The sequence below is a fragment of the Scardinius erythrophthalmus genome (assembly GCF_964197995.2).
Source record: "Scardinius erythrophthalmus genome assembly, chromosome: 4".
Lineage (NCBI taxonomy): Eukaryota > Metazoa > Chordata > Actinopteri > Cypriniformes > Leuciscidae > Scardinius > Scardinius erythrophthalmus.
This window is the reverse complement of record NC_138224.1, coordinates 29,297,836-29,321,173: the sequence shown is the minus strand read 5'-3', so window position 1 is coordinate 29,321,173 and position 23,338 is coordinate 29,297,836. Positions and strand designations below refer to the sequence as shown.

At 39.2% G+C, this 23,338-nt stretch overlaps 2 protein-coding genes across 6 annotated transcripts in view; one reads left to right on the top strand and one right to left on the bottom strand.

Annotated features, from left to right (window-relative positions):
* The window catches only part of LOC308689245 (uncharacterized protein), a 39,150-nt gene extending 23,718 nt beyond the window's left edge, over positions 1-15,432 (bottom strand). The window contains exons 1-2 of one of the 3 annotated variants that reach the window (XM_081362895.1): positions 15,370-15,432; positions 14,603-14,737 (exon numbers count right to left, since the gene is read on the bottom strand). In XM_081362895.1, the coding sequence (XP_081219021.1) occupies positions 14,603-14,687 (85 nt within the window). In that variant the 5' untranslated portion in view covers positions 14,688-14,737; positions 15,370-15,432. Of the gene's footprint in view, positions 1-14,602; positions 14,738-15,369 lie in introns of those variants that run through there. The other 2 variants (XM_081362896.1, XM_081362893.1) reach the window with 2 other exon arrangements.
* Positions 15,433-15,753: 321 nt separating this feature from the next.
* LOC308689588 (uncharacterized protein) lies at positions 15,754-22,989 on the top strand. Of its 3 annotated transcripts, XM_081363382.1 has the most exons (8): positions 15,760-15,795; positions 15,929-16,092; positions 16,126-16,578; positions 19,961-20,677; positions 20,757-20,926; positions 21,016-21,270; positions 21,359-21,685; positions 21,772-22,740. In XM_081363382.1, exons 2-8 carry the CDS (start codon positions 15,984-15,986, stop codon positions 21,868-21,870), a joined length of 2,130 nt encoding a protein of 709 aa, XP_081219508.1. In that variant the 5' UTR covers positions 15,760-15,795; positions 15,929-15,983; the 3' UTR covers positions 21,871-22,740. The 3 variants fall into 3 exon arrangements, with proteins under 3 accessions (XP_081219507.1, XP_081219508.1, XP_081219509.1); XM_081363381.1 differs by having other exon boundaries at positions 15,754-15,795; positions 15,929-16,578; positions 21,772-22,989; XM_081363383.1 differs by lacking the exons at positions 15,760-15,795; positions 15,929-16,092 and having other exon boundaries at positions 16,124-16,376; positions 16,463-16,578.
* The last annotated feature ends 349 nt before the right edge of the window (positions 22,990-23,338 follow it).

Below are 23,338 nucleotides of genomic sequence, written 5' to 3'. Positions count from 1 at the left end.
GGAAGGATGAGTCTGGCGACAGAGGGGGATGAGAGTGGCGAGGTGGAGCTTTCACATTTCCATCTGCCCGTATCAGGAGTGCCGCTTTGCCTGCCGTTTGGCAGGCTGCAGGGCTTGTGAACGCTGGCACGCCATCAAACCAACACCGCTGAGGAGTCACTCGTCTCGTACAGTATCTAGAACTCGTAGACAGCTTGCAGTGGAGAGAAGTAAAGAAACACTCGGCTCCGAAGCAAAAACATAATGCGAGATTGCCGCGCTGCTCCTTTTATACCCACGCGGTGGGGCGGAGTTGCGTTATGCAAATTCAAGTTTTGCCATTGGCTCGTTTTGTAAGATCTCGAAGGTGATAGGCTTCCAAGCGAAACCCCGAAGGGAGCAATTTCAACTAACGTTATATTCCCGCAAGCGGTAAGTAGTGATTTTATTAACGATAATTTACACTATTATCTAGATCCAGCGCGATATTGTTTTTTCCTCGAGAGACATCATGGCTTGCAAACGAGCGAACGAAGCATGGCAGTTGCTCAGTGTTTGGTTGTACAAATGAACACAAAAATATTTTTTAGCTCCTTCATCCGAGCCTCTGGAGAACCAGTGGGTTATGTGAATATCTGATGTGTAATTGTTCAAATTCAGACAGATAATCTTTCTCTCAAAGTCGTTCAACACTGTTTATACCATGGGCTGTTTAAATACTCGATTCTGATTGGCTGGAAGGTATGCAGTAAAACCGTTTAATGCACAGGTAGTTCCAGTCAGTTTGATTACAGTTTAAAATTAATCCGCTACTATAAACATTGGTAACCATAGTAACACAGTGACACAGTTAAGGCCCGTTCACACCAAGCACGATAACTATAAAGATAACGATAAAGATAACTATATATGCGTCCACACCAACGACCGATAACGGTCTTTTTATTCTAAGCACACGCACGCCCGGATGATCCAGATCCATTTTAAATGCGCGAGACCTTTAAATTAGAATGGATTCTGATTGGCTGTCAGTGTTTTATCGTTCGACAGCTGGAAAAAAATCGTTGTGAAAGTGATCCCAACGATATCATTCCTCATATCTTTATCGTTATAGTTGTGGTGTGAACTCTGTTATTCTTTAATATGGAGAACGATTTTTAGAATTATATCTTTATCGTTATCTTTATAGTTATCGTCCTTGGTGTGAACGGGCCTTTACACTTGCAAACAGAGTGAGAGACACATATGAAAACGTTTATTTAAGTAGGCTAAATGGATGATTTTTGCATATCATTTAATTTGTATGGTGAATATGGCAATTTTGAGAAATGGGCCCAGGCACAAGACGAAATAGAAGACTTGGAGAAGACGTTGAATGACAAAAAGCGGCACAAAGAATTAACACTGGCAGAGCTAGATAAGATCGAAGACGACAAAGATGAGGTCAATACGAAAAAGACAACTAAATGGGCAGTTAACACTTTCAGTGACTTTTTGCGCCAAAGACAGAACAATTGTGATTTCGAGACCTACTCTGCTTCTCTTTTAAATGAGACATTGCGGGAGTTTTATGCCTCTGTTCAGTCTACCGCTGGACGCGAATACAGTGTTGCAAGTTTGATGTGTCTCAGAGCAGGTATAAACCGTCACATTACAAAATACAACATCATAAGTGATAAAGACTTCAAGTCAAGCAATGCCGTCTTTAAATCAGTTTTAAAGCGCTACAGGAAAAATGGAAAAGACACCAGCGTTCATCATCCGCGTATTACTGAGTCTGACTTGGGGAAAATTAGAAATGCACCTGCACTCTCCCCTTTCACACCCACAGGACTTGTAAGAAAAGTTTGGTTTGACATACAGCTGTGTTTTGCACGGAGGGGAAGAGAAGGAAACCGTAACCTATCAAAAGAGTCTTTCGTTCTCCGGCAAGACGAGAATGGGAAAGAGTACCTGACCCTGGCGCATAACCCAGAGACAAAAAACCACAAGGATCCCACTGCATCTGATAGGGAAAATTTCCGAGGATTTATGTTTGCGAGCCCCGGCGACCCACTTTGTCCCGTGGACAGCTTTAAAAAATATCTGTCAAAGTGTCCAGAAAATGCCGGAGCGTTCTATTTGCATCCGAGACGCATCCCTCTGTGCAAACTCGAGAGCACCGAAGTGTGGTTCAGCAGGGAGCCGATGGGGCTCAACTACCTTGGCAATATGCTAAAAAATATTTGTGAAGAGGTTGGTATAGATATTTCGTTTTTGCCCATGAATTTAAACTTTGTTTATATTATTTTCCAAATCTAAATTGTATACTTTAATTTCTTGTTATTCAGGTGGAAGGTATCTCACAAATGTACACAAACCATAGTTTGCGGAGCACTGCCGTTGGACGACTCTCTGATGCAGGACTAGAAAGTCGCCAGATCATGTCAGTGACAGGCCACCGATGCGAGGCGAGTTTGCGGTCATACTGGGCCCCATCTTTGTCAGAGAGGGGGGCATGGAGTGACATACTGACATCTAGAACCTCAACAAGCAAAGCGAAACATCATTTCACCTCCAAGCCTAAACCTGAAATAACCCTACCCTTTTCCATGTCTAACTTCACGATAAATGGAAATGTGGAGTTTAACATCAATTAGTATAATGATATGAGTAAAACAATCCCCTATCGAAATTTCCAACTGTTTTATTTTTTATTTTTTTATGCATTTCAATAAATGTAATGTGTCTTTATATAGTAATTGTGGTTAGAGACGCCGGTTTTAATTTACATTCTACATAATTCATTTAAATAAATGACATGATTAGTTCAAATAAAGATTGCCTTGTCACTGTCAGTGTTGCCTGTCATTTATAAATAATTGTAATAAATCCATTAAAGAATCATTATCAGCAACGAGGGGACTTTAGACTTACGCACTCAGGTAACTCGCGCACGCATCTCTCTCTCTCTCTCTCTCTCTCTCTCTCTGTTCCTTCTCTTTCAGTTTGTGATAATTCATTCAAATAAAAGCAATCCGATGGCTCTACTTTACGGACGGAATGCTAGAACTAACAAGCCGTATTAAGAAAATAATTTTACACGTCTGTTAAAAAAAAATACACTGTAAACATCAGTTACAGCTTTAACTTATTTTTAACTTGGCAAATAACCAAGGTATAAGCGGGATAATCCACGGCTAGCCTATAAGCGGGATAATCCACGGCACTTGGTAGAGGCAACCAGTGGTTAGAGTGGTTCTTCGCCTCTACGTCGTGCATTAAAATCCTTTAATGCATGGCTAGCCGTGGATTATCCCTTACTTATGCATCAGTAAATCGCGTTCCAGTGATAAGATCTTCATTCACGCGATCAACAGGCTGTCATCTGCTCAATGCTGGAATAGATCTAAATACTTAAACTTCTCATGATTCGTTAATCCCGATAGCTGTAATAGTAAAAACATATAAAAGCTGTAATAGTAAATGTTTTCCAGATAGCTTCTACATGTAATACCAGATATTTCATATGCAAGCATGTCAGCCAATCACAGCAGTGGGCAACAACACTGAAGTCTCACAGCAGACACGCCCCTTCAAACAGAGTGTTCAAATCAATGGATGAAATCAGGCTAGGAAATATGCCTTTTATTTCTAAATTATAACAAATTTTGATCTAAAAAACATACTAACATTATAAGGGCACCCCAGGAAACATTATAAAATAATAAAATAATCCATTCTACGGCACCTTTAAGTGAGATGTATCTTAAAGAGATCATATAACATTGTTTAGCATGTCTGTTTAATTTGTAGAGTGTTAGGCACTGGGTGTCCCTCTAAACCACATTGGTTACATGCTGTCCTCGTAAACCATATAAAACATTTAAAAGGCTGATTTTCGCACTTCAGGGCAGTGACGAGTACATATGTAGTCCAGTGGTTGTCAAGACACCACAGGCACAACCTTAAGCAATGGCCCTGAACGGTGGTTTAAAGTCAACATTGTGACAACGCTGTAACAACCTTCACCACACAACATAGTTATAGCAACCTTTTGGCCATATTGTTAAAACGTTGTGCCAACGTTCTGTGTTTGCTGGGAATGTACTTGCATCTCTAAATGTTTTTATGACACACAATAAATGTAACAGTCAGTTATATCATAATCTTATAATTTCAAAAGAGATGAACACGTTCAGACAGCCTACTCTTAAATACTGAAAGCACTCTTTGTTTATTGCTTGTAATGTTTTTTTCTCCCTCTTTGTTATTTATTTTGAAGCTATATTAGTTAAAATTATTAACATGTAATTGTATTAATTTAGTTTTTTAATGTGTTATTTTTAAAAGTAGGCCTACTTATAATTACTATGTCCTACTATGTAATTAAATATTTTAAGTTTTATTAATAAGATGAATGAATTAATAAGAAAAAAATGAGATCGGCTCATGAGGTGCCTAAAGATTCCCATCCCTATTTTACAATGATGTATTGCTTGTTTTTGTTGAATAATAGAAAAGATGAAGAGCTTTATCTTTAGAAAAGATAAAGAGCTTAAATAATCACATATTAAATCGCAATCGCAATATTGGTAAAACGAAATCGCAATTAGATTATTTTCCAAAATCGTTCAGCCCGACTAGTACATGACATTCTTCTTTCAGACGAATACAATCAGAAGTTATATTAAAAAATGTCCTGGCTCTTCCAAGCTATAATGGCAGTGAATGGGTGTCTGTCTTTGGAAGTCCATCAAAGCGCATCTATTCATGATTAAAGTGCTCCACACGTATCTGGGGGTTAGTAAAGGCCTTCTGAAAAGAAGTGAAGCGATGCGTTCGTGTAAGAAAAATATCCATATTTAAAACTTTATCGACTAAAATAACTAGCTTCCGGTACACGGCCGTACTCATCAATTTACGCCAAAAGAGTAACACTTGAACTTGGCGCACAACGTAATGACGGCAATTGACGCCTCTCGCGGTTCAAACAAAAACAGGGCTGGGCAACCACGTTTGTCATTACGTTGTGCGTCAAGTTCAAGTGTTACTCTTTTGGCAAAAATCGATTTGTGTCGGTTGCTGCAGCGTGGTTTGAGTTTGGAGCTCTGTCAAAGTTGATTCTTAGGGCCCTATCTTGCACCCAGCGCAATTGACTTTGTACACCGACGCATGTATCATTCCTATTTTGCACCCGCGCAAAGCGCGCTTTTCCCTCCACAGAAGCACGTCGCTAAACTAGGGAATGAACTTGCGCTCCCTGGGCGGTTCAGCGCAAAAAAGGAGGCGTGTTCCAGCGCAAACGTTCCTTCATGCTGTTTTGCAGGTTTAGAAAACAATTGCGCCACTAACCAGGAAAAAATAGTTTAAAGTCAGTGGCGCGTTGCGCATGTTATTAATATGCTATTTTAAGGGCGCATGCTTGGCCATAATCAATGTAGTGTGCACAACGCGAATACACTTTGATTCTCTCATCTACACAGAAGCAGCCGTTTTCATTTTTTGCAAATCATACATTACGATAGATAGATAGACAGATAGACAGACAGACAGACAGACAGACAGACAGACAGACAGACAGACAGACAGACAGACAGACAGATAATTTATTGTACTATACTTTTATTATAAAAGCATACTTCTAGCTTACACATTTACCCAAATTATCATACCTTAATTTGGGTGGGTTTCTCCATCCCCAACGTCCCTGACGAGAGCGTTGCTCTCCTTGGCTGTGAACCGCTCCGGGCGCGCGCCTGGCAAATCCGCCGTTATAATAGGAATCCACTTTAGAACAAAGCGCGCCTGCTCTTAAAGGGAATGTGAGATGATTGGTTCATTTCACGTTACGCCCAAACCACACCTATGAGTAATGAAGCTACTACATACCAACCAATTTTAGACTTGCGCCTGGCGCAAGAGTCATTTATCCCGCTGGGAAAATAGCAACAGCGCCAAGACCTGCCCACAAAGTTACTTGCGCTTTGCGCTTTGACACTTACGTTTCAGATCGTTAAAATAGGGCCCTTAATCTATTTTCTTCTTTATATCAATTTCATAAACTATTATTTTCAGTTTTTACAGGGGGTGAACATATTCCCAATATTATTCTACATCGAAAACAATCGGATTGCTTTGATACAGCTACTTTTATTCATTTTTCCAAATATCCGCTACTAGTTTTAGCCCACTAGCATCACTAACATGGTCCCAGCTTTCGCCTGTCTTGTTTACACTCATCACTCAAGAAATTATTGTTTATCTGTTCTAATGGCGAATGTTTCAGATGTGTGTATACCTTTTAGAGATATGACGGTCTGGAAATTTTGCGGTACCGGTATCACCGGGTGGAGGGACATTAAGAGTTTTTTACTCTTTTGCACCTGACTTTTAAATCGCTAATTCGCACAGGCATTCATAACGCCGTGGAGTAGAGTAAGCGTTTTCAATTAATTCCTATGGAAGTTGAGCTTTAACTCTGGAACAGACAATGTGTGTCACGCACAGAGTGGATCAGATAGAGCGCGAACTCAGAAATAATTTGTCTTTCCCGTATCCATAACAGTCACATTTTTGCTGTGGTATCAGACTACTTTAAATGAGCTTTTAAGCAACGACTGGAAAACGACTGTTGAACTACTGGATTTTATGAATTCGACTATAGTTTAGCAAAAACTTTACTAAACACTTCACAATGCCATTTAATCATGAATAAATATAGAATAAATATAGAATTGACTACCCGTTTTCTTATTGTTCCCATTTAAATTTACTCACACAATACATCTACATACTCTACTTTTCAGGCCATACGGACAATTTTGACATTCAGTGCACCAGACACACCACTGTGGACGTGACAACTCAACTGGATTTCATCTACAGACCACCTCAACAGACTCGGCCTAATGTAGCTGAAATCAGCAACATGCCAACTCACAAATTAGTAAGTATATAAATATGTAAATAAAATTGATATAGCTATTTAATTTTTTTTTAAGGGGTCATAAATTAGACTATTATTTTATAATGTCTCCTAAAGTGGATACATTATAAATTATAATGTTATTATATAATAATAATTATATAACTTATATGTTTTATATATTTACATATAAATATATATTTATTATATATATTTCTGCAACAGGTTTTATCAATTTACAAATAAAAGGCATTTTACCAAGCCTGCTTTTAGCCTCTTTTACATGCCGCTTTGAAACCACATATTCCACCATCGTCTTGTCAGTCAAGAGTGAGGCAAAATGGGTGAAGTGAGGTGAAATCTGACTCCTGCTGCTGATTTGTGCAGTGACTCTCATTCAGCTCACGCCGAATTGAGCAGACATATTCAGTTTTAAATTGTAGTGTCTGTTCTCTAACTGAACTAAATTATTTTTATTATTATAAAAAATCTAAATGGTGGGCAAGTGATGTAACCGGTGTTGCGGCTGAGCTACGGTAACACCGTCAACACTGACTATCGCAGCAAGCCTACTAGCTTTGAGTGCACGCAAGGACACGTTTGAGCTTTTCTGGAAGTGACCTAGGCTCTTTTCATGCAGATGGCCTGCATCCCAACAGAATCAGAGTGGATGTTCTGTCAGACAACATTAGAAGACGCTACACTGTTTGACTAGTAAGTCACACCTCAAATCACAGTCTTTGTTCTATCCACTTAATTGGTAGAAGTGCAAGTGTAGTACATTCTATAGAGACTGTCTATTCCCACAATTCTATGGGAATCTAGAAAAATTCTGAGCGTGATTAAACCAGAAAAATTGCCAAAACTAAAGAACAAAAACCATTTCTAAAGCTAAGTCTCCTAAACATTAGATCGCCCACACCTAAGGTGGTTAACCCTCTGGGGTCTGAGGGGTTTTTGGGGTCCTTGAGATGTTCTGACATGCCCTGACATTTGTGCTTTTTTCAGTTGCTTATAAACATATTAATGGCAAAGGTGTAAATTCACTCTATTTAGCACAAACAGGGCTACCATAATATGTGAACAACTTGCATGTACATGTTTGTATTTTTGATAGAATAATGTTTATGCATGTTTTTTTCAAAAACAAAAAACTAAAGTTTCTGAAATAAGGCCATAAAACATATTCTAAATATATGTAAATAAGACTTCTGACTAATGGATGACGTTGCCTAGAATTTTTTCTTCAAAATTATGTGAAAATCATCCTGCCTAATCATTCACATAACACAATACATTGATTTAAATCTTGTAAAACACTTTTTGTTTGGAAAGGCCATATGCGGGTGGGCGTGATTCACACCTGTGGAGTCAATGGGGCCCGCATAATGAGGCTGCATACGTAATGAGCCTTTCATTCAGGTGTGTGACTGAGCCACAAGAATGCAAGGACAATATATAACTGGTTTGTTGTTTTTTTCCACAAATTTTGCTTGCAAATTGTACAATATCCAAGGTAAACATTTCTAGTAATTGTGCAGTTAATTGTTCTCATACTGTATTTTCAGATTTGGAATATATTCTCTTCCCAAATGTGTCACTAATAAAGCATAATACAATTATTTAAAGAGAAGGCTTATAATGACCTTTTAAGATTTTGTTTACATCTATCCTTAGCCTATACAAATATATATATATATATATATATATATATATATATATATATATATATATATATATATATATGTTGTTTTTTTTGTTGTTGTTTTTTTTTTAAGGTTATACAATTACAACAACATTTAAAATTGTAACAAGATTTCCAGTGTAATCTTTCTTTGTATTCGCGATTCATATTAAAACAGTATTTTTGCCAGCTGTAGTAGCTCCACAACAGCACGCATCTGTGCGTTCGTTCGTTCATTCATTCATACACAGAAACGCGATTCATATTTAAACAGTATTTTTTCCAGCTGTAGTAGCTCCACAACAGCGCGCATCTGTGCGTTCGTTCGTTCATTCATTCATACACAGAAACGCGATCAATATTTAAACAGTATTTTTTCCAGCTGTAGTAGCTCCACAACAGCACGCATCTGTGCGTTCGTTCATTCATTCATACACAGAAACGCGATCAATATTTAAACAGTATTTTTGCCAGCTGTAGCTCCACAACAGCACGCATCTTTGCGTTCATTCATTCCGATTAGAACAAAGCAAACAGAACTGACCTAATTCCTCAGCGGGATCCGTTTGCTCCTCGAAATGATACTTCCAGAACTTCTGTGGTAAATTTTTGCAGGATTAGATAGTATTATTCCTCACAGCATCGTAAAGTACATAAGTCTGAAAGTGAACTCGCGGTGTGTGTTATCCAGCTGATGTGGGCGTTTCACAGGTTTGTTTGGATCGCCTCACATTTGCGTTTGAATAGCGCGCGCTCTCCGTGGGCGGAGCACATTAAAACTTAATGAGCTGAGATGAGAACGACTGACATCTCTCTCTTTGCATGCATATTACATAAACTGTGAATATTTGTTTTTTATAAAAATTACTTCACTTTAAAGAAGAGAATTCAAGCTTCATGCCTGTGTGACTGAATACCTGTTTGACTGAGTATTCGCTGAGTTACAGTTCATTTTCGGACGCGTTTCAGAATTGACTTCACTGATGGAGAGTAGGCAGAACTCGCATCATGTTTATTTTTCTTTATTTGGCGAAAAGCACAACACTTTGTTTTTATTATGAGCATACACAAAAAAATACACACTAAACAGGATCGATTGATGTATAACACAAGCATATAAGATAAAAATTATTTTTTTTTTTATTTTTTTTTTTTTGCACTCGTACTGAAAAAAAAGAGCCTATCGCGCCGGCGCGACAGCCGACCTCAGGGGGTTAAAGGAGTAGTTAAATGACTTTCTTCTTTTAGACAAATACAATTGGAGTCATATATTAATAAACACCCTGATGCCTCTGAGCTTGATAATAGCAGTGGATTGAAACCATCAGTTTGAAGCTCTAAAAAGTGCATCCATCCATTATAAACAAACTCCACACGGCTCCGGGGGTATATAAAAAAGTTTTATTTCTCAATCCATTAAGGGCAATTCCGCGCAAAACTGTCACATCCATAACGCCAACTAAATACCATGGCATTGTGTTGGATGTGTATATTTATTGGATGTGTACATCCAATAAATATGTACTTGTTTTGTATCAGTTAGTGCAGGGGTGCCCAATCCTGCTCCTGGCGATCGACTGTCCTGCACAGTTCATCTCCAACCCTAATCAAACACACCTGAAGCAACCAATTAAGGTCTTCAGAGCACGTCAGGATCACTTGAAAATTAAAGGCAGGTGTGTTTGATTAGGGTTGGAGATGAACTGTGCAGGACAGTCGATCGCCAGGAGCAGGATTGGGCACCCCTGAGTTAGTGGATGATAATACCAAATTAGCACAGATGAATAACAGCTGTGTAAGACATGTAGACAGCTATGTCCAAAGGTTCTGGAGATCAATAATACTATGTGCTATGTGGGATATTATGTTCATGTTAAGTCCTTGAAGGAAAAATATATTGTCTGTTTTATAAAAATTTAACCTGAGGTCAGAAACCAAACATTTTGAAGCAGCCTTTTTGGAAAGACCAGATGTGATATTTAGGACCCCACATTGGTCTAAAACGGGGGACTGAAGGGGTGGATTGGAATCCACTGCTGCTTCAATGTATATGTAATGATGAGTGGTTATAATCAAGGTATTAATCAATATTTTTCGTTCTAAATATCAAATGAGTTGAATGACTTTGGAGATTTTACTTTGTTATAGAAGTTACCAGTGTGATTACTGAACTGTTCTTTTCATGTATTCTTTAATGTCAGCATTTGATATCTGATACCCCTTTTCCACCAACAAGAACCGGGTGCTGGTTCAGAGCCAGAGCCAGAGCTGGTTCAGAGTTGGTTCGACTGACGAGCTTACTAAGAACCGGTTTGCCTTTCCACCGGCTAGAGAGCCACAACAGAGCCAGATCTTACGTCACTGTATACGTCTCATGTTGCCCAGCAACCGCTAGTGCGGTAGCGCCAAACACAAACACGCCAGGCTTGTTCGAGATGCATCGGCTTCTCGCAGATCGATCGCCACATGACATCAAAGCACTGCGATAGCGATCTAAAAGCACAGGAGTCGTATGCTCTCCAAACACTCCCGCAGCTCCGATCGGTCCTCGCCGCTCCGATGCATCTCGAACAAGCCATCAACAATAACGGACATTGCAATACTATGGATGCTCATGGGTTTGCAAAAATACATCGGAATCCAACGCGTTCGTGCAGCTCGCCGTAAGTTACATAGACGGATATTATAATCAAGCCGCTATTAGCTCGACTAGCTGCTATTTAAAAATGGCGGTCACAAGTTTCTATTCGTCTTGTTGGTCACGGTAACCCCGCCCCCAGCCTCTGACGCAAGCGGTTCTTTCTTGGCTCCGTTTAGACCCTGCAATGATTTGGTGCTACTTAAGAACCAGTTTTACTGGTTCGGAGCTGGTGCTTTGGCGGTGGAAAAACAAAGAACCGATTTGAAACTAGGCTCTGGCTCCGAACCAGCACCAGCTCTGCCTTGGTGGAAAAGGGGTATGAATGTACCTTGCTTATTTAGCCCGGCTTCCAGAAATGAAATGGGGACATGCTTTGTGTTTGAGAAAGGTCTCCAACATGTTCAAACACATAGGGGTCATTAAAGTCTATAGTTTAAGGCAGCCTTTCTCAAAGTGGGTGCCGCGGCACACTGGGGTGCCCCCTGACTGTGTCAGGGGTGCCGCCAAAAAATTACGTAGGCTAAAAAAAATAAATAAATAATAATAATAATCTGACATTTCATATATAAATATATTTGAATTTACATAAATACATTCTTCTTTTAACCCTTTCGCACGTACGATCACACCGGTGTGATCAGTCTAGGCTGGTCCCTGGAGCACCGGTGTGATTAGAACGGTCAGTGCACGACGTGATCAAATTCAAATGTGCTTTCACGCGTTGGCTGGAGCTGAGCCAGAGACAGGCGCGCTCAGCTGTCATATATCACAACTTTTCAGTGTTTTCATCCACATAATGTTTGTTTTAGGTTTCAGACATAAGTACTAAAAAAACAATACATTTAGAGTTTGTAAAATACACACTGATGTCAAAGGAAGAGGCAATAATAATCATTTCAATTATAATTAGTTTTATTCATATCAGATACACATTGTGTAAGTAACTTTAAAGTTTACTCTATTCTTCTCCCAGTTCACCTGCCACTTACTTTTATGTATTTCGGGAGAAGTGGATGAATTCACGTGTTGTAAATCCAACAGATCCGATTCTCTGAACTGCGTCTGCGGCACAAACTAACATGGCGGCGCCCATCGCGCATACAGCTCAACTAACGCGATCGTTATAATGGTGTTCAAAAAACAAAACACTTCCACTTGCATATATTTGACAATCGGAATATCAGATATTTCATGCCATATCTAACAAATTTGTGAATATTTTGAATAAAAAAGGAAAAATGGGCAAAAAAAAAAGGACAAAAGCAGATCATCATTCATTCAGCTCTGTTGTTGCTGCGGTGTGTCACGTGACAAGCAATGACGCGTCACCATGGAAACAATAAAGTGACACATTCTAAATAACGGTCACCTTGAAAAACTCACGCTGGGGGGTCAGCCAGAATATTTTAAATTTATGTGTGAAAGGGTTAAACATATGAACGGATTAATAAAATTGTAAATTCATTTTAGATAAATATATAAAATTTGCATTTACATTTGGGTTATGCAGTGTTTTTAAATTATAATTTACACTGGGGTGCCTTGAGATTTTATGCACTTTTGAAAGGTGCCCTGACTGAAAAAAGTTTGAGAAAGGCTGGTTTAAGGGACCATTTCTCAGTTAAAGCCTATACTTTCCATTTAGACTAAAGTGTCCTATCCTGAGAGAAAGAACTTGTTATCTTGATGTTTTGAGACGAGACTCCTGTTTATAGTTAGAGCCTGGCCAAATCCAACCTTGGAAAAGATGTATGTTGGTGTGTGTGTTAGTCTTCTTGCTTACAGGTTAAGGAACCACTGGCATTATTTGAGATTGAGTGAGTTGTTGTTCGAGACATGCTGACACCCAGCAACCCAAATCCCCGACCTGGAAGGTCACGACGTGCCTGACTTCAGGGTCCGAGTGTCAGCGGCATAATCTATGGAGATATGCTTCTGTCTATCTGTATATGTGTGGAAAATTACTATGTTTATCAATTTCTTAGCCAATCAGAATCATTCAACCTGTAAGCAATGACGTAGCTTAGACCTTGGAAATGGTATAACTGCTGTGATCTTTGAAACTGTAAGCGGGGCGGCCTACAAACTCCTGTGTGAGTCTTGAAGCTGAACTTCTGCTGATGAAACTGCAAACTATCTTCAGTAAAACTTTTCTTCAATTTATTATAATTCTGACTTCGGGTCTTCTTTCAAACATCTGGTCCTTGGGTCCTAAACTGTAAACCCCTAACAGCACCCTAGCGGCAGCAAAATGTATTTTGCAGCCAGGGCAGTCTAGCAACTCTCCATTGACTTTCGGAGCTGGAAAAATCTAAATTGGGTCAGGCCAATCACATCGTGTATAGAGTAGGCGGAGCGGGCTTAACATAATGACAACAGAGTTGTGACGGTTCCCTGGCACTTGAAAACAAAGAATGGCGGCTGCTGCTGGTGAACATCTTTCGAATCGGCTTTGGCCGCGACTCTGGAGGACTTGGAGTTAGGTTTTTCTTTGAGAAAAGAGCAAAGAACGGCACTGAAGTCATTCTTAAAAAGGAAGATGTGTTAGTAGTTTTGCCGGCCAGATATGGCAAAAGTTGAATCTATCAACTAGCTCCGCTGTTGGGAAAACGCTCTGGTTGGGTGAAGCGCTGTCCTATTGCGTGCAGAGGGAATTTGAAAGACAGCCGTTTATCCCGCCCCTCGGATTGAGCCGTGTCTATGGAGAGTTGCCAGACCTAACATCTTGATGTAGGTCTGGCTTGCCAGGCTAGTATTGTCCACATTTAATACATTTTAAATTTACTTTAAATTATTTTATCAATGAACTAACATGAATGATCAAGGTAAAATTATCTTGCTCAAATATTAATACATGCTGTAAAAAAATATATATTGCATATAGTTCATGAAAGCTAGCTAATACATAAGCAAAGTTACCTATGTTTCTAGGTTATAGCTAAAGAAACCTGTAATATTTTAATGTAAATTATTTCCTGTAAAATCCATTCTGTAGAACTTCTCATTTTAATAATAATAATAATAATAATAATAATAATAATATTATATATATATATATATATATATATATATATATATATATATATATATATAGTGTGTGTGTGTGTTTATTTCTTTCCATCTCTTTTTACATAGTTTTCTCGTGGTACTCTTACATATGGTAAATAAGTCGTTTGGTTGTAATTCAGTTCATCCTTGCCTCGTACACCTGATCTGGTAATGACATGCATTTGTATCTATACGTGTCTTCTCCCGAGTTTAATGTTACACCACTTTATCCCTTGATTCGAACATACTAGGAGTCATATAGATTATATGACAGTTTGTTTGGAGCTTGGAGATTCAGTACTCTTTAAGCAAATGTGTAATCAGCTTTGAGAATGAAACCAACCTGTTTGTTCCTCAGTATCTTCTCTTTTCACTCTGAATGTTTCTTCAATCTTCATTTCTTCACTCTCCTCTTTAATAAATGCCATCTTTATAATAATGTGTCACAAGGATCGCAGCACCTACACCAGGAGTTTGTCTGTGTGTTAGAACAGTTTGACATGATTAAAATGAAAATAATCAACAGATATAAAAAAAACAAATCCAATCTAAATCTCTGGGTGCGTCTCAATCAGCTCTAGTTCAGTAGTTCAGTGCACTAGTTAGGGTAAGTCAGTCAGAGTGAGAGTTAATGGACTTAAATTACCTGATTAGACAAAACCTTTTGCTTCAAATTAATAAAAGAACACAAATTATACAGACATGTGACACGTCATATTTAGGCATGTCAGTTATTTGTATATTAACCGTTACACTGTTTTGACCAGCACGTGCATAGGGCGTTTCGAATCACTAAATCGTTTTCAGAAACAACTGGTTCAATTATTAACACGGATTTTCGAGTTTAAATTTATAGTTTCTTCATCACTACTCGCCAGTGACCAAATTCATGTTTACACGAACTGGTTCACGATATAGGGAGCGAAATGAGACGCACCTTTTCGGATACTCATGTGTGGATGCACTTTACACACAAAATAAAGTTAATTAATGTTAGATAAAGTATTACAATGTTAATTCAATAATAATTCCGCAATTTTACATCGTTTATATAATATAACTGCCTGAACGGGTTGCACTTCAAACACTTCAAATGCGTAAAATACAGACCTTTCTTCAGCCGATTCACAACAGATGCAGGAGCACAGCGCAATTTTATGACGTCATGTCTCCAGACCAAAATAAAAGTCCAGTTCTGCTGTCTCAAACCACCAAATACATATCAAAGAAATGTAGAGTTTAATTATTTGAGAAATACATATTAATACATGCTGTCAAATGACGTGATGAAAATATTAAGAGCTACTAATTGAAAGAGGATGCACAAAAAAAAAACTAGTTATCACCAATTTGCCGTTTTTAACATCGCATCCTCTTATGTATTTCTTCAAGAATTCAACTCTAAATTTCTCTGACATGTATTTTATTATTGCACTTCTGTGGTTTTAGACAGAACCGTGTGAACTGGACGTTTATTTTGATGTGACGTCATAAGGCTGCGCCACGCTCCTGCGTCTGTTGTGATACTGAAGAAAGGTTTGTATTTTAAGTTTTTACAAACGGTGAACTAGGGAGCTGATTGAGAGGCACACAGATATTTAGATTGGATTCATTTTTCTTTCTGTTAAATATTCTCATCTTAATCATGTCAAACTGTTCAACTACACAGAAAAACTCCTGGTGAAGCAGCTGAGATCCACGTGACATAGGCTACTATTATAAATATGGCGTTTATTAAAGAAGAGAGTGAAGAAACGAAGATTGAAGAAGCATTCAGAGTAAAACAAAAAGATATTGAGGAACAAACAATAATGGTGTTTATTAAAGAAGAGAGTGAAGACATGAACTTTGAAGAAACATTCAGAGTGAGACAAGAAGATACAGAGGAACAAACAAATATGGTGTTTATTAAAGAGAGTGAAGACATGAAGATTGAAGAAACATTCAGAGTGAAACAAGAAGATACTCAGGAACAAACAAATATGGTGTTTATTAAAGAGAGTGAAGACATGAAGATTGAAGAAACATTCAGAGTGAAACAAGAAGATACTGAGGAACAAACAAATATGGTGTTTATTAAAGAGAGTGAAGACATGAAGATTGAAGAAACATTCAGAGTGAAACAAGAAGATACTGAGGAACAAACAAATATGGCGTTAAATAAAGAGGCGAGTGAAGACATGAACTTTGAAGAAGCATTCAGAGTGAGACAAGAAGATACAGAGGAACAAACAAATATGGTGTTTATTAAAGAGAGTGAAGACATGAAGATTGAAGAAACATTCAGAGTGAAACAAGACAACTCTGACACACAAACAGGTTGGTTTCATTATCAAAATTGATTACACATCTTCTGAAAGAGTATCTCCAGATCAAAACACAGGCAAAAAAATAAGCCGAAACAAATAATATCATATGCAAGCAAATGTAAAATAACATGATCATCAACATTAAACAGCATATAAATCAAAACTGAAATATAAATCAAAACTTTGATAGCCCTAGTTTTTACACATTTTCCCTGATTCACTTTGGGAAGTCTATAATAAGTTTATATTTTAGACCTGTCAGGATGGTTTTCATGGAAAACTATATGTCACTCACCCATGTGTGTCTCATATCCGTAAATAGAGAAATTTGCTCCAGACTCTTTGACGCATGTATTGTGTGGGAGTAGTTTAAGTTATTTGTCACAACAAGTGAGAAAGTTGACTTGTCTTGGAGCCTCCGGGAATCAAAACACAGAACAGAGGATAAATTGTGTAGCTCATAACATATGTAGCTCTCTAACAGAGTTAATTGTCTACCCGCCAACTGGCAATTGACTCGCCAACACCGATGTTTGCTCAAATTTGGCACTTGGTGATTGTTAATTTTAGACACTGGCTAAAGGTTACATAGTGTACCTTTAATTTCTCTTCTTTTAATCGTTAAACCATAGAGCTTATATTTTTCACCCTTTTTGTGTGATGCACGTTGAAGATAGTATTATTCATTGAAGTATAAATTGGTTGTTAATAATAATAAATAGGCTAGGTCATATTTCTAAAACACAAGCTTATTAACAAACATTTTTTTACAAGATGGACAAAATTTGTCACCAAAAAAGTCATTGAGTTTAACCATGAATATATCTAAAATTATTAATTTGCAGATAATTATTCATGAAAAAACCTGATTTGACATTGATGTTAAGATAGTATATAGTGTGAACCATGGAAGAAATATAAAATAACATTATCACTGATCACATAAATGTAATAATTTTATTGGACTACTCTAAACTCTCCTACATTTCAACCCTCAAACATTGCACAGGGACAATGAGAAAAGGGCCTAATCAGCTTTATATTTGTATTATTGTAGTTCCTTTAGTTATTAAAAACAATATTATTCTATTAAAATATTTACAAAATATGGGTTTTACCGAATGACCAAGGCTGGTTATACCGAATGACTATGTCTGCTAAATAAACAAACTAAATAAATAAACTAAACCCCCCAAATCAAACCCACCTCAACTTTTCGATTTGATAATCGGCCCTCAACTGTAGCTAGTTGAATAGCCCTAAAGTGTAACTCTAAAGTGTTACACTTCGCAGTACTACTTAAAGGAACACTCCAACGTTTTTTGAAATAGGGCTTATTCACCTTCTTTCCTACATTTAGATAGGTGGGCAAATGCATTTTTGTCTCAGTGCATGCATTGTTTTAGTTTGACTGGGTCGGCGCTAGCTTAGCTTAGCATAATGAATAGAAACCTTTGTTGCCAGCTAGCATGTCCTGAGTAAAAGTGATTTAAATTTTTTAAAAAACCCACCTAATTACTTCTTGTGGCCTGCGTATTCACAACAAGTACAAATAGCGATGCAGATTAACACAAGGCGATTTCTTATGCAGATATTGACTTGGGACTATATTAGGGGGAAGCAGAGGTGAAGCACTGCTACTTGGCACAGAGATATCACGCCCAAGTAGCAGTGCTTCGCCTGTGCTTCCCCCTAATATAGTCCTTAATAAATAAGTCAATATCTGCCTAGGAAATCGCCTAGTGTTAGTCTGCATCACTATTTGTACTTGTTGTGAATACGCAGGCCACAAGGAGTAATTAGGTGTTTTTTTTTTATATTTTTTTATATCACTTTTACTCAGGACATGCTAGCTGGCAACAAAGGTTTCTATTCATTATGCTAAGCTAAGCTAGCGCCGACCCTGTCAAACTAAAACAATGCATGCACTGAGACAAAAATGCATTTGCCCACCTATCTAAATGTAGGAAAGAAAGTGAATAAGCCCTATTTAAAAAAACGGTGGAGTGTTCCTTTAAAGTTATTGACGTTAAGGAGATCATTTTCACATTTAGCTCCAAAACTCTGGAATAGCCTTCCTGATACTGTTCGTTGCTCAGATTCGCTCTCTCAGTTTAAAACTAGATTAAAGACGCATCTCTTCAGCCAGGCATTTATATAATATTTTTAATCTTACAGTTAAATCCGGTCTCTAGTTCATAAACGCCAGAGTGGAACTGGCCCCCGACTGAGCCTGGGTTCTCCCAAGGTTTTTTTTTTCTCCATTAGGTCACCTGATGGAGTTTTTCGGTTCCTTGCCACTGTTGCCTTTGGCTTGCTCAGTTGGGGATACTTATTTTAATTAATCAATCAACAATACTATTGATCGGCATTATCAAACATGGATGTTTTACACTAGAAACAAACACTGATGTACTATTTTATTTAATACTGTGAAGCTGCTTTGATACAATCTGTATTGTGAAAAGCGCTATATAAATAAAGTTGACTTGACTTGACGTTAATCACAATAAGCCGCAAAAGCACTCAATGCTCACGCTGATGGACACACAGCCGAAATGCACGCACAGATGCTGTCTCTCACATGCATGTGATCGCGAATACAGTTCTCTTTCACAGCTACACTCACAATTATGTCAAAATGCACATCGTCTGGACTGGAGTACTTAATGTAAACAGAGTCTGTTATGTCCTTTGGTGACATCCTATGGTTATGTCCTACGCGAACGAAAACAAATGGGAGAAAATCGGATGTGTAACTATATCCATGCATTCATTCTTAAAGGGACAGTTTGCAGCCTCATAACTGTTGCCATACATTTCATCACTTTTAATAAAAAAATGTCAAATTATTGTAGTCAGTTTAAAGGGCATTTGTTTTATAATATTGGGTTGACTAAAATGGGAAGAAAAAATAAATAAATGTCGTTTCACACTTCTAGACCTATTAAACGGTCAAATAAGAAAAGTAACACAAAACAGTAAACTACAATCAAATCTATGCACATATTGAATCAAAATCTTTACTCAAAATCGATAATCGATTCTCAATCGAATCGTGACCTCAAAATTCAATTTGAATCGAGTCGTGAGGTACCAATATTTTCCCACCCCTAGTGCTTAGTACAGTAGAGGTGGTTTAATGAATAAGAATTGGTATTAAATAGGAAATAGCATCTGCAGTGTGCACAAAGCTACTATTTGGTGGCCACTGAATAAATAATATCTGTGATGAAAAAGTGGTCCACTTTTTTATCTATTATACTTGGTTTGATCAAATAGACTGCAAATTGAACCTGTAAAGGGCATAAATTACCCCCTAATGCACAGTCTTTGTCATTTGCATTTGGTTCTTGCCACGTTCCTCTATTCTGTTGACATGTGTCTTGTAGACTGCCCGCTGTGCCTTCATGGATACCACCAGCTCAGCCAGCATCTGAGGGTGACCCATAAGGTCATCAACAGCAAGGAGCGCAAGCTGCTGCTTGCCATTTCCTCGGGGAGGGTCGATGTCCGCAAGGGCACCTGCCCCGTGCCCTACTGCGGCAAGTCCACCTCCCGCATGGATCGCCACCTAAAGGACCATACCGAGTTAACAAGGGTTGCCCAGCAAGAGACCATGCAGGCGCTGAAGAGAACGAAGATTATTCATGACCTCACAGAATTGCGGGCGAGCAACCCGGCCGTGCCTATGGCCTCGACCCTGGATCTGGAGGATGCCCCACCCCCTCCAGAGGAGGGGACCTGTGACAAACCCTGCTGTCAGCAGGCTCGCAAACAGCTCCAGGATCAGGTGGCGGAACTCAACAGGCAGGTGGACACACTGAGCAGCGCCCTCAAAGATGTGACCCGCCACTACCGCATATTGAGGAGGAGATCACGGTCCACCCCCTCCACCCAGGTTGCCCGGGTCACGAGAAAACTTCTAACGTCTCTTCGCTCCCCCGAGAAGGAAGTGGAGGTCACAGCGATGGAAAAATCTCTGCTTCGGAGGAAGGTAGTGGTGGACGAACTGGCCTTAATTCAGGCCAAGGAAGGCTGCCTCATTCCAAAGGCAGTGTTAAAAGAGTGCCGCTCCTCCGCCAAGCAGAAGATTCCAGAGATTCTGGGTAAGTTTTTGCTTCACCTCACCTCTCAAACTGTGGCGTCCCAAAGAGCCCCTTAATGCTTCTCCCTTTCTTTGTGCAGCTTGTCTCAGGAAGTCGGGGGACAAGAAGGACCAGTGGTCATTTTACGGACACCTCACCTCATACCTGGCCTGTATCTATGGCCATCGCGGTGGGGTGTTCCAAAACATGACCATAAAGGAGGTGGAGGAAGGCCAACAGACCGCCAGAGAGGGCATCTATGTTATCAACGTGAGTGGTTTTATTTCTCTCTCTCTCTCTGCACAGTTCTCTCGTAAATTCTCCCCAAATGCTTACACTGCTAGTCACTGTTTCTGCAGATATCAACTCATAAGACCAACCAGGCCTTCTGGGCAGCCCAGCTGGCCTTGGATGCTGAGGAGTATGGGTGGCTACAGGAATTTTTATCCATAAGGTCCACCTTGGTGGGTGGGAAGGATGCCCACTACTTATTTTTTACATCCAAGCCCAGCTCCTGTAAAAATTTGAACCAGTATTTCCAGGAGGCATGGGCTGGCATGGGCTTGCCTGGGACGCCCACGTTCACTGATGTCAGGACCTCCATTGCCACCCATGTAAGCATTCCTGTGCCTGTTTCTGCTGTGTGAGTTTCTGATGTGTTTGTTTCTAACTCATCACCTATGTTTTCCTCTCTCCGTACAGGCGAAAAACACCCACAGCCTCGGAGACTGGTATAAAGTGGCACAATTCATGGGCTACAATACCTCCACAGTTGATGGATTTTATGTGCTGAACTTAAATGCAAAGCAGGTGGCTGAACACCGCCACCTGTTTGAGTCAGCTGTGGAGGGTGAGGAAACCATGCCAGTAAAAAAAGTGGACACCCGGAAGCGCCCCGCTACCTCCAGGCCGAAGAGGGGCAAAAGGCCCTGCAAGCGGGCAGTCAGCCCATCAACCTCAGTCAGCCCATCACCCTCCGCCACCCTTCCACAGACGAAAGAAGGTTCAGAGTTGAGGAAGTCTGCTTCGGTAAGTCCATCTTCTCATGGGTTGGTTTTATCGTTTGTGACGAGTAGGCGTGTTCGCTGATTCTTTGCCTTCCTCTTTCTTTTCAGGAGAGACAAAGACCAGCGAAGCAGCAGATCCTCAGGCCGAAAAAGAAGATAAACCTCATGCCGATAAAAAGTAAAATAAAAAGAAGAAGAAAAAAATAATGTTTCAACAAGCTTGCCCCCCCCTCCTAAATTTGGAAGTGTATCGCACTTGACCACTTGACTACTGACATGACATATTTCAGGAGTTTGGCCAAAATGTTTAATTGGGTGTGAAGACCTGCATGATTGTGGTTAACTGACAGTGCAAAGGTCTTCTAGACATTATGCGAAATTAGGGCCCGCAAGTTCCTGAACGTGATGAATGATGGGATATGCTTTAGCCTCAAAGGCTGCCCCGAAGCTCTCTTAGAAATAGTGTGTATTTAGTGTGCATTAAGTGTACCGCGCTTTGCAATTTTTCAGACCTGGGAGAGTTTTTTGCACACTTCCTGTCGCATACACATGCTCTCAAGTGGCCATGACCCCAAGTGTGGGTATTTGGACAGGCCCCACATTTGACCCTCCAGTGCGGGAATGTTGGCGTTAGCTAGCTAGCCAGCTGTATTGATAGGTAGTTAAATTTGGTGGAAGATAACAGTAACTGTTAGTAAAAATAGGTGGCACATCATAAACATGTTGTCACACTTCAGTATTAATGTGATTCCATAGAAAAGCAACTCTTCAGTGGACCGAATCACAAGGTGCTCTTGTGAACGCGCCACTCCGCTGCTGTACGTTTTGCGGTGAGAAGACGAACAAGAAGCTGAGCATGTGAAGCACTGTCAAAAGCTGTTATATATTGGCTCTTTTATATATTGTTCACCAAAAGCATCACTAAAATATATAAAAGTTTTTGTTTATTTAAATTGAAAAAGTTCTGAGAATCTATTATTCTCTCTTACTGTTATATGATTCAATGACATTACAAAGTGAAACTATTGCAGGTGTTTTTATTGCAAGTTTTTCAATTAAAAAAATCTTTACCTTTTTTCTTTACCTTTTTCATTGTCGCCACCCTGCCAACGACGGCGTAGAAAGAGTCGTGGACGGACGCTCTGATGCTCTGACGTAGATCGAATGCTTGGTCTTTTTTTGACCAGAATGTTACACTGCAGCTGAGACATGTAGCTGTCGTCCTTGACAACCTTTTATGTTTGGACATGGTATAATGTTTGGATTTCTTATTGAAGACTCTCTTTTGTCTGCAAGTCAAGTGGTTTTAAATGTGTTAACAATTGCAATGGTTGTACATGTGGTTTTCCTTTCATGTAGTGACCAATTCCATCAAATTACCCCTACCTCAGCTGTTGCATAATTCAGTTGTTAAATTTGAACTTAAGTTATGAAACATTGCCTTTGTGGTTGACATGCACAGGCTGATGATTGTAATCAAGTGTAAAGAGGAGGTTCCTTGCTTCATACACTGGAGGAGAGAATGCAAACTGCTTTCCAGCATACATTAAAATGTGATTCTGAAAGGACTCAAAATCTGAGGTTCTCCTGTAAGGCAAAGACTGTTTTCAAGAATCATAAATCAGAACAATTGCATTGGATATATTTTATTTGGCCGGGTATTGTGTGTGATGGA